This window comes from Phragmites australis, chromosome 20, assembly GCF_958298935.1.
Source record: "Phragmites australis chromosome 20, lpPhrAust1.1, whole genome shotgun sequence".
Taxonomy (NCBI): domain Eukaryota; kingdom Viridiplantae; phylum Streptophyta; class Magnoliopsida; order Poales; family Poaceae; genus Phragmites; species Phragmites australis.
This window is the reverse complement of record NC_084940.1, coordinates 12,601,272-12,620,725: the sequence shown is the minus strand read 5'-3', so window position 1 is coordinate 12,620,725 and position 19,454 is coordinate 12,601,272. Positions and strand designations below refer to the sequence as shown.

The window sequence follows — 19,454 nt, the reverse complement described above, 5'->3', positions numbered from 1 at the left end:
GTAGCATTAAATGCTACGGGACGGGTCACGGCCGCTCTGCACCGACCACACCGTGGACGACCGGAAAGGGGACCTGGGGAAGGGAAATACTCAAGTGAAAAAGCAGTTATTATGATTAGATTGCTTAGACACATACCTGCCCCACGACCAGAGGAGATTGGTCGTGGGGTTTGCTTCTTCGAGTGGGGACTGGTCGCGAAGCTCGCTCGGAGAGCCTAGTTGTGTGGTCGTTGGCTGGTCGCGCGGTTGCTGACTGGTCATGCAGGAGGACCACAGTTCCAGACAAAATGTGGCACACAGCACCTGCTGATATCTTACCGGCGTCGGTCCGCCTGCGAGGGGACCCCACTATTCTTTACACTGACAGGCTTCATGTTCTTGACATGCGCGATGCATCCAAAAGTGCAAAGGAAGTGCACCATGGGCCGCACGCCATGCTATGCCTCGTATGGAGTCTTGCCATCGATGCTCCGAGTTGGTGCACAATTGAGGATGAAGACGACGGTGGAGACAGCCTCACCCCAAAATGTTTCGGGGAGGCCCTTTGCCTTCAGCATGCTTCGGGCCATGGCGACCACCATCTGATTGTGGCACTCAATGACTCTATTTTGTTGCGGAGAATAGGGAGCCGTGAGCTGTCGTTGCACGCCGTGCTCGGCGCAGTATTCGTCGAATTCCATCGAAGTGAACTCGCCGCCACGGTCGATGCGGAGTACCTTTAGCTTCCTTCCCGACTCCACCTCTGCCATGGCCTGGAACGCTTGATTGCTGCTGGAGCTTGGTCCTTGCTCGCGAGGAGACTGAGCCACATGTTGTGGCTCAAGTCATCCACCAGCAGTAGGAAATAGCGGTTGCCGCTAGGCATCGTTGGCATGATCGGCCCGCAAAGGTCGCCGTGCACAAGGTCGAGGACATGCTCTGCGTGATACTTCGCCAGCTTGGGGAGGATGCTCGCCTCTGGTTCTCGATGAGGCAGCCATCGCAGACTTGATCAATGTGATCAATCCGCGACAGCCCTCTCACCATAGCCTGCTTGGAGAGCTTGCGCAGGGACTGGAAGCTGAGGTGCCCGTACATCGCGTGTCAGTGCCATGTCTCCTCTGAGCCTCTTGCCGACAAACACACCGGTCGTGCAATGTGAAGGTTGAGCATGTACAGCCTGCTGGGGGAGCGCCTCACCCTCGCCAGCAGTCGTCGATCTATGTCCCAGATCTGCAGGACGCCGCCGTCGACCAGCACCTGGCAGCCGTTCTTGTCAAGCTGGCCGATGCTGATGATGTTGGTGGTGAGCCGGGGAATGAAGTACACCCCCGTGAGCGCGTGGTGCTCGCTGGTCTTGCAGGCGAACAAGATTGTGCCGTGCCCGTCGATGTCGATGATGGAGTCATCGTCGAACTTGATGGTTCCTCGGATTCCAGAGTCAATCTCAGAGAAGGCAGCATGCGACCTGGTCATGTAGTTTGTGGCATCGGTGTCGAGGTACCACATCCAATCGTCGCGGTCCTCCTCTCTATCCAGCTGTGCAAATACCTTCGCCTCGACCAGCTGTGGAGTGGATGTGGCAGGCGATGCGACACAAGCCTTGGCCATCAAAAGCATGGGCTCATCGTTAGCGCCCTGTGTCAGGTGGGCCTTAGCCCACTTCGGCTTGCTGCGGCAATCTTTGGCCCAATGGCCAAATTTGCCACAGTTCCGACATTTGTCCCGACCACCTCCTGGGCTGGACGTGATGGCGTTGCCGTCACGCGGCCCGTTGCCGTGGCTGCGCCCACGGTTCTTGCCATGATGATGATGGGAGCCGCCATTGCCGCCGCTACTAGATCCTCCCTCGCCATCGCGCTTCTTCATGCGAGCTAGCCACTCCTCCTCAGTGAGGAGTAGCTTCTGCCTGCCATTGCCGCTCGAAGAGCCGAGCTTGTACCTCTGCTCCACAGCGTGCAAGCGACCGGTCACCTCCTCGATCGAGATCGTGCTCAGATCAAGGAGGGTCTCGATGGAGATGGTGACCTGCTGGAGACGTTCTGGTACGACCTGCAGAAATTTTGCACCACCTCAACATCAGTGACTTCTTCCCCCACTACTCGGAGGTTGTTGGCAAGGCTCGTGATCCTCATGGCGAAGTCGTCGACAGACTCGCCATCTTTGAACTCGATCTCGCCGAGCTCGCATCATAGCTTTTGTGCGTTCGCCTCTCTAACATGCTCGACACTGATGCGCATCGTCTTGATCGCATCCCAGACGTCCTTGGTGGTGTCCTTGACGGTGAGAGTGGACAACATCTCTGATGGCATGACGTGGAGAATGACGGACAACGTCAGCCTATCGTCGCGGTAGTCACCGCAGTCGGGTTCGATTGCCTCCCAAAGGCCTTGCGGCTGCAGGTTCACCCGCATCACGAGCGCCCACTCGGTGTAGTTCGTCCGTGTGAGCGTGGGGTAGACCACCGAGTCCGATGACTCCTTGACGATGTGCTGCACGACCATCTCGCGGCCACCGTCATCATGGTGCCGTGGCCGGTGCGGAGGAGGTGTTCGTGAGCTACGGCGGTCTCGTCGCGTAGGAGTCCTTGATTGCGCGCCCATAGGAGCCCACAGCGACATAGCTGCACTTGGATTGACAACTCAGGCTCTGGTACCAAATGTTGGAAAGCCTGCTCAAGAACACACACGAGCAGGAAAACCCCGGGAATTTTTGTGCTATGACACAGTGCAGCTTTTCCTTTGATTGAACAGCAATTTAAAGGGAAATTACAAACTAACAAAGATAGGCCATGAAGGCTGAAATAACTACGGCATGAAGGCTGAAATAACTATGGCATGAAGGAAGATCGTGTGCCATCCCACACGGCCGTTTTCCCTTGTCATGCTACCACTAACCGAACTACCTGATTGCTGAATTAAAAACTCTTTTACTGACGCGCCCATTACTACTATAAGGGGCCCAAAACTGAACATGCAAGGATTAATTATTTGTCATTATTGTAGATGATACTGACTAGAAACGATTGTAGCTGGATTGTTAACAAAATGGTAGCTATCACAGGCTTAGGTTGGTGCACGATACAAAACATTATGCGGAGGCACAACGAATGAAAGTTCGATCATGGCGAATAAAAGAGATCAAAGGCGAAGCAATAGGAGATGAAAGAAACCTCGAAGATGTAAGCACAACCTTACCAATCCATGCTTCAGATTCGTCAAGCCTTATGTTGTTGTCAAGTAGCTGAGCTCAGTAGCTGAACACACACGCACACAAGCGAACTGATGCAATAATGCACAAACCTGTGCACATTTTGTACAAAAGGACTATACCTGGATTGTGAACATATAACATTACAGTAATTCAACTATACAGCAGCAGGAAGACACAATGGATATAGTTCTAACCATGGTAACAATAGGGGATCAAATTGAAACAACACCGAATCGATATGTAGGGGGACATGGAAAGTCACAACATTTTCAAACCTTGCTTCAGATGAATTAATCCTTTAGGTTGTTGTCTTATTATTACATACAAATAAGCCTTTAGCATTGGATGTAGCTCACAGTACCTGGAGAAGCTGCGAGTTCACCCAAACCTTATTACTCGCACACATAAGCGCGGGTTCTCAAAAATCTTTTGCACACACAAAGGCAGTTGTAGATTTAAACCTATTCACAAACATAGACTGGTGGTCATGAGAGCACCAATTTTAGACTTCCAGAAGAGACCATCAACGATGAACCAAATCCAGGTACAGGCAGTCACAGGTTCATCTTGCCAATTGACTAAATGTGAAAACCGAACCTGCTAGATGACTCCCTGGGTTTGCCCTGGCGCTACTCTCCTTCTCGCGAGCTTCCTCCAACGCCAGGCTCTCCTTCAGCTGTACCACGACTGCGGCCATCGTTGGCCTTTGAGCAGCCGAATCTGCCGTGCACATCATAGCAGTCTCGACGACCTTCCACATAGAACTGACGTTGTAGGCACCTCCGAGCCATGCATCGGCAAAGGAGCAGATGTCACCGGTGTCAATCTTTTGCTTAACACGCTGAACGATGAGGCCGTGGCCTGGCACCATTGGAGGCTCGCCGGTGACTACCTCAAGCAGAACAACTCCGAAGCTGTACACATCGCTGCTCTCGGTAATCCTTCCAGTTTGGTAGTACCTAAAGAAAGAGCAGGTGAGAACGTTCAAGAGAAAAAGAGGACACCAGACAAGCTCCATTTTGTCAGATCTAAAGGTTGCATGAAAATGAAAACATGTTGCATATAATGGTGCCTGTTTTACTTCTCATAAAAAAAAACTACATGAAAAAGAGTACCAAAATGTTATATAGTATACAGAGGGACAGACATACTCAGGGTCCATGTAACCAGTTGTGCCAGCTGCAGTGGCTGATATGTGAGTCTGAGTATCGCTAAGATAAGTTTTGGAAAGTCCAAAATCGGCTATTTTAGCTTGCAGATTGTGACCCAAGAGAATGTTGCTGGTCTTCACATCCCGGTGAATTATTGGCAGGTTGCAACCCTTGTGCAGATAATCCAGGCCTATATATATCGCAGTAAATGCCAGGAAATGAATACAAAAATGAGGAGCATATGGATAATTTACTTAAGAAAAATCTAGTTTTCTTTATGTGCTTTTATTGCAGCTTACCTTGTGCAGCTTCAAACAGTACACGTACACGTGTCCCCCAATTCAACGTTTCAGCAACACCATTTTTACCTTCAATGGTTTAACATAACAGAACTGCTTATCAACTTCACATGTCAATTTCAGCAAATTTATGAAATGTTTATTTATTTCTAGTTTTGTTCTGCTCTGCTTGGAGTTGCACAATTTAATGATCAAAATAGACCGACCCTTTGACAAGTTGAGTATACACATTAGCTGAAATCATACAGTGAAATAAAATAAAGCGTCATCTACATTCACTCAATCATGAAGTAAGTGCACTGAAATTGGTGGTTGGTTTAGAGGTAACTCAGTGTAGCTGACAGCATCAAGTCATCCCTCATCCCAATGTTAAAGAGTTAAGACAGATGGACGGGATAAGGGGGATGCTGGCTCCCCTACGCACAAATTTCTTGACCGTGCTGTCACTTAGGATTAGGCACCTCAGAAGGAAGACATGTAGATACCCCAAAAATAGCTTCTATTTTCAGATACCAGAAGTATATAAAGGTCACACAAGATGACCGCTCAGGTCCAAACCATGCATAGATATTTCTGATGCAATTTTCAAAAAGTCACACAGTTGCTTATGTTTTAATCAATTCTCAATAAGTTTGCAATAGACAAACCTCTTAGATGATCAAAAAGACTTCCCTGAGACATATACTCATAAACCAGTGCCAAGTGATCTTTCTCCCAGCAGTAACCAATCAAAGACACTAGATTCCTGTGATGCACCTTTGTCAAGCTCTGAACCTATGGTCATATACAAAACATAAGAAAAATATATATTCATTACAAAATTAGATTTCGAATGCGTCTTGAACTTTTCTAGGTGGCTGAAATTTGCTACCTCAGCTAAAAATTCATCAAGTCCATGTGATGATGACTCAGAACACATCTTGACAGCAACCTCGGTATCGTCTTCTAAACAGCCATAGTACACAGGCCCAAAACCTCCTTGGCCTATGAACTGTTTGAAATTATTAGTGAACTTTTGTAGCTCTTTGTATGTGAACCAGCGATTATAAGTATTTCGCAGGTGGTCCGCATGAAGTTTTCTACTTCCCAGAGCATTCTCAAGTTGTGGATCTCTTGCGGGGCCATGTGGGAAATTTGGTTGCACTATTATCAGATATTTAACAGAAAAATCAATAAACTGAAAACATTAGTACATGTCAATAACGAAGAGAGCAATAGGATGCACATCGTTAGGCTTTCTTTTCTCTCTCCAGATGAAATATGCAAGAGGAAATACAACCACTGCCAGCACAGGAACCACTACGGAAATAGCTATGATAGCTACTTTGTTTCTTGGCGGGCTTGGTGGTGGTTTGTTGCACATATAACCATCAGAGTCATAGCTGAAGTTACATAAGACAATCAGGTCCGGGTTCACTTTCCAAGAGAAAATGTCTGAAACAGTCACTTGTTTGAAGATCACAGCAAGAGATACAATCTAAAATTCAGAAGCACATTAATGGAAAAGGAAACATTGAGAAGAAATCAAAACCTGAAAACAAGTCCGGTGTAGTTTTTACATAGGGACTCGCCACTCAGATGGTTGCCAGACAAATTTCTGTAGATAGTGAAAGGCGATTGTTGAAGTCCCTGGCAAGGTAATAACTTGCAACAAGTATATCCACTTACAGAACATGTAGGGAGGGCAAACTTAGTAGGGAATCAGGTATTGACCCGTTTAAGTTGTTGTAAGACAAATCCCTGAAATATTTCACAACTATAGTGAGCTAGCCCGGAAATATATAGGCACTTAAAACTCTACATGAATGGAATATGATAAAATCTATGTTCTGTCAAGCTGCAGATGATTTATGACATATCCCAATTATTAAGATAATCATAGGGACTAAAAGCCACATAGATGAGTCCTTGGGAACATAGCCATGACAAGTATATGCTGCTTAATCAATTAATTTTCTCATCCCAATATGCCATTCAAATTTACTGGATGCACTTGGTCAAAACTATAGAGGAATATATGTTGAGAAATATAACTGTAGGTATAGCTTAATTTGCGAATTGGAACAGATTACCACACGGTTATGTCAAAGATGCCATCACAAAAGAAGAGCTCTCCTACGATAATCTTATCTATCCAATAGGCAACTAAAGATTTTGCAACTGAACAAGACATGCACCTAAATGACGTGTGATGCATGTTACCTTAGAGTATGTGTAACCTATGTGTAGACTTGTGGTGACTTGCAAGCAGAAGTTATGGGCAAACAGATGGCTATTCGATCTTCTTTCACAAGTCTAAGTCCTATCTGTTCAAGATCAAACCTTAAGCTTGGTAGAGTGGCTTATGGGATTGTGACATCCGGCCTAATTTGGATTGAGCTCATGAGTGGCCCATGAGTGTATGAGTACAATGTTTAGTACCACCTTGCTAGTTGAGCAAGGATGAAACAAACTTATAAGACCATTAGAGTCTATGCCACCAACCCCGGGTTAACCCTTTTACGCGAAGCAAAGACGAAAGCGTAAGCGGGTTGGTGGAGTGTGTGGTTTGCCTGATGTGCGGGTAGGCCTAAGCCAGTTTGGACTCTGGACTGTTACAAATGGTATCAGAGCCTATCCTCGCGGTTACATAGATGCGTGCAGGCTAGGGGCATGGACATATGATGCATGACGCGTGTGGACCCTAATTGATCACACAACATGGCATATGTGCCGGCACTGACACACATATGTGTGCTAAAAGGGAACGTTCCTGGTCATCTGCCCAAGTGTGGGTATGTTGGTCTGACGAGGACGTCAGGTCCTTTAAGGAGGGGTGTATGTGACATCCGACCTAATTTGGATAGAGCCCATGAGTGACCCATAAGTGTATGAGTACACATGTTTAGTACCACATTGCTAGTTGATCAAGGATGAAACCAACTTATAAGGCCACTAAAGTCCATGCCATAACCTCGGGTTAACCCTTTTACACGAAGTAATGATGAAAGCGTAAGTGTGGTGGAGTGTGTGGTTTGCCCGATGTGCGGGTAGGCCTAAGCCAGTTTGGACTTTAGGCTGTTACAATAACTTTACAGAGAGGCCTGTAAATTGGATTCACTAAAACAAATTCCTAGACTGATTCAACAAACATTGTATCTCTAGTATCATATGTGATCTCGTATGGTTCGTTTCAGTAGATCCATGTCGCTGCACAAGCTAATTTCCTAACGGAGATCATATCTACAAGATCTCAATCCCTTAAGGGTAAAGTTATTAGGTTGCTTGGGGGGGTCAAGAAGTGACATGCCTTTGTATATAAAGAGAGTAGCCGTACCTAATTTAATTAAGAAGGAAAAAGTGGTTCATCATCATCAGCTCTCTCTCTCCCGCCTCCCCTTCCTTGTCCTAGCATCGTCGCTGCCTTCCCCTGTGCATGCTGTTTCCCTGCACCTTTCAACGATCGGCAACCACGGGTCACCAGCAAAACACTCCACAACCTCTCCCAACCACTCACCACGATTACGTCCTCTGCATGATCCCTTGCTCCAACATCGACCCTAATAGCCTGGTATCAGAGTCATGCCCTTCTTTGGCTGCCATGGCTAGTAATGACAACATTCCCGATCTCCCAGCTTTCTGGCAGCACTTCACGTCCTTCCAGGAATCGCTCACTGACTAGCGGTATGAGGTGATTACTTAGATGGCAGCCATGAACAGCCACATGACTTTGCAAGATGGCCATCCAACGATCATCGAGAAGATCAAGCAAGAGGAGATCCTCCTTGACCACACTTTTGATGACATCACTGCCTGCACGGTTCGGGTGGTGGTCGCGGCCGATGACCAACACATTCCTTGGAGAATTGATGTCCAGGGTAGGTGACTCCACCATCCTCGACATCATCAACCACGTGGCTCACACCATGATCTCGCCATTCTTCGGCGCATCTTCGACGCTGACTACTCACACGTTCTCGACGCTGGATGGTGCCACCAATACAGCCGTGCAGCCTGTCAAAAGCTTCTCTATTCCTCGCTACCATGATCTCTCTTGTCCTACATATGATGGTAGGGAAGATCCGCTTCCCTGGATTAAGAGATATGAGTAGTTTTTTTTATTGAGCAACATATTCCTGATGGAAAAAACTTTTGGTACACATCATACCACATGACGGGCTTGGCACAACAATGGTATATGAGGCTCACATGGGAGAAGAACGTCATCCACTAGCCTTACTTTGCCAAGGTGGTAAATGAATGATTCGCCCCCACTCACAGCAGTCCTTTGTGTGAACTGCCTTTTTTTTTTGCAGCACACCGAGACAATCGACGAGTACATGGAGAACTTCCTCGCACTAGGGGGCTATGTGGGCAACTTGGGTGAGCTTCAATAAGTTAATATCTATAGTGCTGGTCTTATGGAGACGTTGAAAATTGATGTCTAGTTGCTTAATCCATAGGATATGGAGGCAGCCATGAGCTTAGCCCATGCTTACAATTATTGTGCTAATGTAATGGCTGACATGGCTCATCAAGTAGGCGCCACCAACACTGCACCACATATCACTTGTTCACGCTCTGTCATCGTTCCTAGCTACCAAGGGCACCGGGGGCACCGCTGTGGCCTCTGGAGGAGGCGCCCCATCTGGGGGTGCCGCAAAAACCCAATCTACATGGGTGTTCAAATACTTCACGGCAGAGGAGATGGCGGAAAGGTGACGCTTGAACCTTTGTTTTAACTTTGATGAAAAATTTACTAGAGGCCACAAGTGCAAGCACCTCTTCTCCATCGAGGTGATCAACGATGCCATCGACAACAACAACAAGGATGACACATCTCTCATGGTGCTCACTAGCGACCAGGAGGGTCACCTGCCAGGTGGACGCACTATGCGCATGCTTGGGGTGCTAATTGCAGGCGACACTCACATCTCATTGACACCGACGCCACTCAAAACATTGAAGAAGCGTACACACATGTGCATCACCATCGACAATGGTACGAGCTTTACAAGCCGCAACATCTGCCGTGGCTTACCCCTTCTCATTGCGCGGGAATTGTTCCCCATCGACGCTGACACCGTGCTGCTAGATGGCAATGCCAACGTCATCCTCGGCACTGTTGGTGATGTGCCCTACAGATAATCATAGAGATAATTATATCACGTCTATGTTAATGTACTTTTGAATAATATATTATTTGGTTCCTTGGATAATTATCATTTACATTGATTAGCAAGTATGTGACTTGTTTGTGAAGCTCTTTATTTTATTGTGATGTTATCCTAAATGATCCCTAGTCTTATATCATTATTTGAGACAATAATGATTCACAGACTAGTACATGTATTGATTGATGATAATGTTTCATATATTATATATATAGAGATATCAAATTAATAATGTGGACACATTTTAGAGAATATGGTGTTAGATAGACCCACCTTGAGATACTTCTAGGATTGCTATATGATGTGCCATCAGTTGTAATGTCAAATAGTGTACCTGCAAGTTTCTTAGACCTGAGATCGTCATTGATTCGTAGAATGTGTAATGGCATACTTAGGGATTGTCAAACGCTACTCCGTGACTGGGTAGTTATAAAGGTAGTTTTCAGGTTTACCATGAAACATATCTTGGGGTGTGAGCGATCAAGATGGAATTTGCTCCTTCTATATAACAAGAGAGATATCTCCGGACCCCTTAATGTGGTTGGATTAGAAAGTGCATGACCATACCAATGTGATTAAAGAGTTAATCACGAGTTGAGTAATCCGCTACAAGATTGAGTGAATGGTTGAGCTATCACAAGGATAACACATGCCTCGCTTTAAGCTTGACTGGTACCGTGAGGCAAAGGGATTGGTGCATGTGTATATCAAGGTTCAACTAATATGATCTTTATGTATATTTGGAGTCAATAAGCCCTGTTAGGGACCATTGTTGATTTCGGTTTGAAAAGGATTTTCGAGTCGTAGCTATTTATACATGAACCTAACGGGTCACACACTTAATAGGTTTGACCAAGACACATGGATTTGATCCATAAGAGGGTTTAAACAGATTATGATTCGTGAGGGACCAGAGCCCCAATGGGATTCAAATGTGAGAGTCAATGGTAGGATCTATATAAGAGGAGGCAAGGGGAGAGGCGGACATGATTGAGCCACTCCAAAACCTTAGCCACGTCCTTTCCACCTGACCTCTCGAAATCCTAATTGTGCGTGTGGTGCTAGTACATTGGCTTTCGACGTTCAAGCCCAGTATGTGTGGATACCGTAGAGACACTACTACTATTACGACGCTAATCGGCTCGACGTCATTTTTGACAAGGCAATCACAACTAGTCAGAACCATCCCGACTAGGTAGTCGGAATGCTCCCGATATGGAGTCGAACCTGTAAGTTGATCCCAACTAGGAGGTCGATCATCTACGACAACCCTGCTAAGTTTGACTACTTCCTCTGTATTGATGTGAACGACGTTGGACTAGTCTGCTCTAACTCTTCTTCCACTGCACTGCACGTTTAGTGGTAATGATCCATGATCCTCTACTCGCTTGATTTCCTAGTTGAACGCAGTAGACGTTTTTATTTTGTGCTAGCGTAGCCTACCCATTTCCTAACTTTATCTACGTCTCATCACTTCATCATGCGTGGCTTCATCAAGGACCTCTGTTACAAGTTCCAACTCTTCCTTGACAGGACCCATCCCATTACAATCCGCTTACAAACATCATTCTTGGTGAACTTTATGTTTCTATTTGATGACGTATAGCAGTAGCGGCAACACTTCTCGTAGACTTTCCAGGATTGAACATACCCCTACGTGCCCCGAGGATACACTGGAAGTTGAAGGGGTGGGGATGTGATGGGCCTAATCCCCATGGCCCAGCCTGAACTAAAGGCAATGATAGCTAGGGTTAAGGCTGCCGCTTCCCTGCCCTGCTATAGGAGGGATGTTTAGCATAGGGTGTGGTCGCACCGCACCCTGCCCTCCTCTGCAAGTTGGTCCCGACAGCAATAATCTTTTATTTTAAGTATTAGAGACCATGTAATTTAGATTTTTGGAAGGATGAGATCACATCTATAAGATTTCAATCCTTTAGGGGTCAAGTTATTAGGTTGCTTGGGGGTCAAGAAGTGTCATGGCTCTCTAAGGTGTTCTAACCAATTGAATTAAGGAGGAAAAAGATGCTCTCTCTCTCTCTCCCCTACCTTAGCGTTGCTGCCACCACCACCATCCCCTGCGCATGCTATTGCACTCTCCCTCCCCATGGCCGCGACTGCTTTGCCCAACCACTCACAATGGTTACACCCTTCGCGTGATCCCTCCCTCCAACATTGACCCTAACAATGTCCATTAATGAAGCAATGTTTCTCATATTCTTACATAGCCAAAACATGATTCACTACCATATAAACAGTGAAAGCAGACAGATTATCATAGAAAGCTTCCTAGGACCCATCACCGACAAAGTACTAAGAGACGGTTGCTAAAATAGATATGTCTGTAACATGATCGACCGTCTCGATGTGCCAGAAGTCACAGACGGACATAAGATATGTCAGTGATGTGTCATAAGATATGGATGGATATTAAGAAAAACCGTTTGTGATATATCATAAGACATAGACGGGTATTAAGAAAACCGTCTGTGATGTGAAGACACAGATTAACATTAAGAAAAACCGTTTGCGATATGTCATAAGACATAAACGAACATTAACAAAAAGCATCAGTGATATATCATAAGACACAAATTGACATTAAAAAAAATCATATGTGATGTATCGTAAGACAAAGATGCACATTAAGAAAACTGTATGTAATGTGTCATAAGGCGCAGATAGATATTAAGAAAAAATGTTTGTGTCTGTAGGGTAAATATTTTATGAATTTCTAAATGGCGTCTAATGAAGAAATATTTTATATAAAATTTCTAAAATGGCGTCTAATCAAGATCTACAGCTTTGAATTTATATATTTTTTATTTAAAGTCATTTAGATGCCTAAATAATTATCCAAAATTTTGGACAACAAGGGTCAAAAGGATAAAATATCCTATCGTCTATGATGTGTCATAAGATATAGACGGACATTAACAAAAACCATCTGTATGTAGCTATGTTATAGACAGAGTGCTACCCGTCTGTGACAAGTTTAATATCATAGATATTTTTGCAAAGACGGAAAATCAAATCCATCTATAATAAGGTTTAACAACTTTCTGTGATAACTAGTTTTGAGGTAGAAATTTTGAATTTGGACAAAGAATTGCAAGGACATCCATTCAATCATCCCTCATCATACTGGATTGTCATACAACAGTGTGTCCTCCAATCCCCACCTTTGCAGTCATTCTTTTAAGATAGTATTCTTCTTAGGCATATGGAATATAACTGACTCTTTCTCCTGAAGGGGACGCAAGTTATACTTCTTTGTGTGCATTTATTACTCCTCTATGCTAAAGCTCACTCATGCACTGTTCAGTGAAGAGTGCCATAGCGTACAGAACAATGATGCGCTCTTAAAGATGTTGCGAAGTACCCAAAAAAAAATGTTGCGAAGTATCCACGAGTTCTCTAACTACAGAATCGCTTCTTTCAAAGAAATCTGAAACGTAATATATTCTTTGTATAAAAATATATCTCGATAACACAAAAATACAACCATCCGCAGTGTGAAGAGTTCTTGTTTGGATCTAGTTGGTGCTTGCTCACTCATGATTAGAGGAATTAGAACGGGATTCTCACATGGAAAATGGAACTTTTCGATGTCAATGATAGAAGGCAGTGGACATTAACCTATTTTGGAGCACTTACAAATTCTCGAGTGCCGTGAGCAATGTAAATTTTTTGGATATTGCGCCATGCAAGTTGCTGTTGGAGAGATCTCTACATTAGAATTTTCAATCCAACATAAGTCAAATGCATCTATAATATACTGGATCACTAGTACAGGTAAGAATCACAATGTAAGACCTAAATAATGTTTACAGATACTCACATTGATGTTATCCTCACAACGTTATCACTTGTATTGCTGCATTTCACGCCGTCCCAAGCATATTTGGTTGGAAAACATGGATCACCTATCCAGTTTTTCTTCACTCCATACTCGAGTTTGATAACCATGATGGCGTCAACTAGCATAGGAAAAAAAATCTGATCAGGAATATGTTTGGTCACTGAAAGCAACCATTCAGGTTCATGACTTGTCAGGCCAATTGCATATCCACGAGAGAATCAACAACTACATAGATTGAAGGAAAAAAAAATCAATTCAACGCAGATTCTTCGGCAAAACATTTCAATCTACCTACTTATGTGCGTAATCCAATGTAACCTGCCAAGGTGGGACCCACTTCGGTGAGGTAGTCTTAAACGTCACTTGATCGAGCACCTTGAGCACAAGGGCAGGCGGCGCAAGGTATGGCTCTTCAGGTGGTTCCACTTTGATTCAAAAGTTTTCAATTGAAAATCAAAATGTTCCACTCGGACTAAAAACTTCAAACTCAAGTCAATGTTCGAACCTAAAAAAGAACAATTCAAGTAAAAAAGTAGGGTTACGGCAAAGCGCACGCGCAGACACATTTCTGTCCGGACACGGCGGGGGCCCTTTTCTCCCTGTAGCCGGGTGGGGTGGCAGTGAGGCAGCTTGATGGTGAACAATGCTACATTTGCTATTCATGTGTGTCTAAAAGATTGATGACCCTAGCATATGGTTAGTATATTTTAGTGATTAATATCAATATAATTAATAGGGTTAACAAGGTTTGCTAGTTTACAAAGATTAAGTCTTATGGATGAAGTAGATAAGCTTGGGGTTCCAAACAGCTCAAATAAGTTAATATCAAGGTCAAAAAAGATCTTTATGAAGATATAAGGACATATTGCTTAGACAAGTGATCATGGTATTGAGAGTATCACTTGTGTAGATATGTTTATTTTCTTTGACCGTACTACACAGAGAGGTTTGAGTTTAGTAGCTTAATCTAGTGTCTTTAGGCTAATAGTCTAGTAGTGATGCACACTAGGTTTATATAGTCCTAAAGAAGCCGGAACAAAATGAAGCGAAAACGGAAAAAAGAGATGATTGAATTAGACTTGTCCTATGAATTTGATTTTGATCAAATAGTTTTGAGGTCAATATTTCAGTATATACATGTAGATCTCTTCACAAGCTTTCCATATAATCTAAGATCATCAAAATCGGAGTTCGGATTGAAGAATTGAAGTAAGAACAAAAAAGGGGAAGCCATGACAAAGAGATGATTGAATTAGAAGCCATGACAAAGAGATGATTGAATTAGACTTATCTCATAAATTTGATTTTTGTCAAATGGTTTTGAGCTCAATACTTCAGTATACACATGTAGATCTCTTCACAAGCTTTTTATAGAGTACAAGATCATCAAAATAAGAGTCCTTATATCCAAAATACGGATGGAAATTTTCTAGAGTTACACCCACTGGATGATTCAATGTGCACATAGGATATCTGCACTAGATATTATGTTATTCACAAATAGTTTGAGCTTAAGATTTTAGTAAATACATGTAGATCTCTTCACAAGTTTTCCATAGAGTCTAAAATCATTAAAATCGGACTTTGGAGTGAAAAGTTAAGCCCAATTTACATACTGCAAATTTCTAGAATTGTACTCAATGGCTGATCTAATGAGTACATCAAAGAATCACACTAGATATTCCGATGTTCAGTAAGAAAATAGAACCGGATGTTCCGGTGATCAAAGGAGGATTTCATTGGAGTACTTTTCCAGAGAGGCTAAGTTTGGGATGTTATGCACACCGGATGTTCTGGTGCTAAGAGTTGAAGAATCAACGGAGCATCGATGCACAGACAATACAAGTAATGGCTAGTTTTGGTACTGTTGAAGTTACACTCATCGGATGATTCGATGTACTTACTAGAGTATTCACTGGAACATTATATGCTCACAATTTATGGGCAACTTCTTCCAACATCTAGTTTTTGGAGTTGGACCTATAAATACTCCACCACCCGACCATTTGAATGGTGCTGAGTTGGAGGGAGTGTTTCTACACATATTTGAGAGTTCTTGCCACCAAAGTAAAGATAGTGAAGATCGAGGAAATTAGCACAAGATTAATAACTTGAATAGTGTTAAATTGACCCTAGTGTGCATCTAGCTAGATGATTATCCTACAGGTGGATCAAGAGAGTGGTCCATGCTTGCTATTCTTGGTTCTTGCCAGCACCTAGATGGCTTGGTAGTGTTGTTGTCTTGCAAGACCCTCCAAGGAGGTTGTAAAGTGACCTTAAGCATTGCGAGTGGTTGGAGTGCACCGGGTGAGCCCTAGCAGGAGACCCATTGATGTGTGTGGAGAGCTCTAACAGCTACAACCTTGAAACAACTGATTGGGGAGCTTGACCCTTGCGAGGGGCTTCAACGTGAACTAAGGTGAGCGTCAACTCACTGATACCACGTGAAAAATTCATCGTGCCGACTTTACATCCTCTTTATCCTTTACATTCCACATTTACCTGTTGCATTTACTATTCTGCATTTACCTTTTCTAGAGTTGCCATATGTAGTTTGTATGTTTGGTTCATAGGATACAAAATTTTATTGTGGTAGAATAGCCATACTAGATAAACCTAGAGTATATTTAGATATAATTGACTTAGGTTTATCTTGCTAAATTGAGCCATTAGTTTTAGAATCGATAATTCACTCCCTGCTGAAGGTTGGTAAGTAGATATAGGCAAATATTTGTATTGAAACGGGGATACCTGGCATCTAACTACTCAAATCGCAGAGAGCTCAATGAGCATGAAGTTTATACAGGTTTGTGCCCTTTATCATTACGTTCTGTTATTGCTTTCGTCTTGTATTATCTCAAGAATCACATATTACAATGGAGATGTCTTGATCTATTCCTATTCTACTCGACGAGTTCTTCCGTTCTTTGAAGTCTTGCACAGGGTTGCGTTGTTGGTTTCTCGTGTATTATTGGACACATGCCTGTTGTTTCAAATTACATTTTAGCAACTTTCCGAATGAATTGATTCTGAATGTACAAGAATATATAAAAACATAACTGACAACATTTTTCATATAGATAAACATGAGCATTTCAAAAGCATATATGAAAACACATAAGCTACTCATGAATACAAATGAAACAAGACTGTCAGAGAGGCAATATAACTCATGAACATATATTGAAACAAAGTCATGGCTCTCAGAGCGAGTTGCCGACTTAACGGCCATCAACACATACTAAGATGTTACCGATTAGTGTATCAAATCTCCTCTAAAGCTAGGCCAAGCTACACAAGTCTTATGATCAAGAGAACTCCTCTAGAAAGCACAGTACCAGTCGGCAATCAGAGAATGACAGCCGAACACAGAACACACCAGGGCGCCCAAACCATCAAGATCAGACAATATCAAATACAGCCAACTACAACTGGTCAGAACAGAATGCCACAAAGTGACACCAGATCAAGGGTAACATGCAAAGGGCGCCCAAGCCAACCGAACCAGACAGCACCAAAGCTTTCTAGAGTTCTCTTTTCAACACAGAACCACTGAGCAGAGGGTGGCAAAGCCACACCACAGTGGACACAGAGACTAATAACAGGATTTCAGCTAGATCAATAACCGGCAACTACGGCCCAGCAAAAGAGCTCAAATGATACACTAATCGCACTTAGCTCGCATTCATCACAGAGCAGAATATTGCCAATTCTAGTATGCATATACAAAGTATATGAATATGAATCAAAATTGCACGCTAGAATGTAAAGATAGGATTGGAACGGGCTTACTGTCCGGGAGGATGAAGATGGCAAGGCACGCAAATGCGCTGACCCAGAAAACTGAGATTCCCCCTCTATGCCGAGGTCAACTGGGAATTGCTTTCAGAGATACAATGCCACAAAGCCGGCTGCGAGGCACACCACAACCAACTCGCAAGAAGCAGAGAAACCACAACAACCGAAGTCCAATCACTGGGCCAAGGTGGATCCGCCGAACACTGCAAGCAATGGCGTGCTCGAAGGCACAGCGCAGAAAATACCAATCACCACACCACAGATCTCCTCGCACACACGTGCAGCCAGTCACCGAATCAGCCGAGCACCAAACAAGCAGAAGGTGCGGCTCCAAAAAATCCCGCACGAGGCCAGCGACTCAGAGCCGACGGGAACTCACCCAGTGGAGAGCTCAACCGGGTCGGTCTACGCCCCACCGGAGAAAGCCGGCACAGCCTCGCGCAAGAAGAAACGGAGAGAGAGCTGTAGATCAGAGCAAGAGGGAAAAGCTCGCAGAAGGAAAGACTTCAGGGGTTGAAGAACAGGTGAGAGCCCCTGCCTTTTTAGAGAGAGGAAGAAGCACGGCCGCCACCCCATCACGCCTCAACGGCGCGCCGAAATCGCTGGGCGACGAACGGAGAAGCCGAGAAGGGCGGAGCCCCCTCCCAGCACGCCTCTGTGGCGGCTGCTCTCTAGCACACGCGCAGCTAGGCACCCTATTAGGGCAGGCAGCTGGCCGGGTGGGCTGCTCGGCTTTTAGGCCTTGAAGCGGCCCATTCGGTCAGGCCAATTCCTCTCTTTTTTTTTTCTTTTTCTTTTTTCTTTTTCACGGAATTTTACTCAATTCAAATTTGACTCCAACTCAAATTCGAATTTTAAAGGAAAAACCTCTTCAAATTCCAACAATGCCTTGAGCCAACTTGTCGAAGCCCAACTGCCCAAATTGAGTAAAAAAGAGCCACATGGTATGACATCGATCCATGACGACAAAACCAAACCACTCCGGGCAAAAACCGATGTTATAAGATTAAGGGTTAAATAAGCCAAATTTAAGTCCTAGGGCACTCCTCATCTCGAGACTTTCATCTTATTAGCAAAATTCAATATATGCTAGGGAGAGGGGCAGAGTGTGAGCTCACAGTCTTTAGGGAATGTTGTTGGACTGTCATGTGTGATGACAGTGTAGATCTCGAGTGCATTGAGCATCGGCGGCAGCACGGAGCTGGCGGTGGCGGCGAGAGTGATGTTGTAACTGCCGTCAGGGGACCTGTACATGCCAGAGCTATACACGCATGAAGCAACCACGGAGGAGGGGCTGTGCGGCTTATCGCTCGCTCCCAGACGATCGCCGTTCAAGTAGATATCAAACTGTCGGAGCTGGGTGTTTTGGAAGTCAGCGAAGTGTAGGAACACCATAACGGAGTACGACTTCCTGTTCTCTTGCCACAAGACGGTGAGCGTTGTGTCGTTGCCGGCCGCTGTGACAGCCGTCTGGAGAATGAGCGAGGGCTGGATGAAGCTAGGGTCCGGCTGGATAGGCCCTGTGGTCGATAGGTTCACCCAGCGTGGATCGGTCACCACCGGCCACCAATAACGGTCGTATGTATCATCCGGATACCTGTATGAATACAAGAAAAAGGTCACGTGATTACAAATTAGTTTGTTCTGCACCACACGTATGTACTCTCTTAACTTTTTCTTTACGATGATTTTCACTTTTCTACAACTTTGAGATGTAAATTTGACCTGTTAGCTATAGTATGTGCGGCAAAACTATATGAAAAAGAGACATATATAATAGGTGGATTTTTTTTTTCGAGAAAGAAACCATGTACACACAAATATGAGAATCACTATATGATGGGAGTTTACAAGCAAGGGTATTGTAATGACTCTCTAATTTGCTCCTCTAGTGCTGTCTCTCCCCGCGCTCTACATAGGGCATATATGTAAAGGGGAAATAGAACCCATTCTAAGAGTAGGTTTAGTCGTGCTATGGATGACTAGAATTTGGATCATATTA

The 19,454-nt window shown here is 44.3% G+C and overlaps 1 protein-coding gene across 1 annotated transcript in view; it reads right to left on the bottom strand.

Annotated features, from left to right (window-relative positions):
* Window positions 1-3,435: 3,435 nt before the first annotated feature.
* The window catches only part of LOC133901468 (probable LRR receptor-like serine/threonine-protein kinase At1g51810), a 50,904-nt gene continuing 34,885 nt past the window's right edge, over window positions 3,436-19,454 (bottom strand). The window contains exons 4-14 of the mRNA XM_062342828.1: window positions 18,571-19,049; window positions 13,634-13,772; window positions 13,450-13,521; window positions 6,311-6,382; window positions 6,174-6,239; window positions 5,875-6,024; window positions 5,514-5,790; window positions 5,290-5,416; window positions 4,643-4,711; window positions 4,344-4,533; window positions 3,436-4,151 (exon numbers count right to left, since the gene is read on the bottom strand). Coding sequence (XP_062198812.1) covers window positions 3,755-4,151; window positions 4,344-4,533; window positions 4,643-4,711; window positions 5,290-5,416; window positions 5,514-5,790; window positions 5,875-6,024; window positions 6,174-6,239; window positions 6,311-6,382; window positions 13,450-13,521; window positions 13,634-13,772; window positions 18,571-19,049 — 2,038 coding nt within the window. The 3' untranslated portion in view covers window positions 3,436-3,754. The remainder of the gene's footprint in view (window positions 4,152-4,343; window positions 4,534-4,642; window positions 4,712-5,289; window positions 5,417-5,513; window positions 5,791-5,874; window positions 6,025-6,173; window positions 6,240-6,310; window positions 6,383-13,449; window positions 13,522-13,633; window positions 13,773-18,570; window positions 19,050-19,454) is intronic.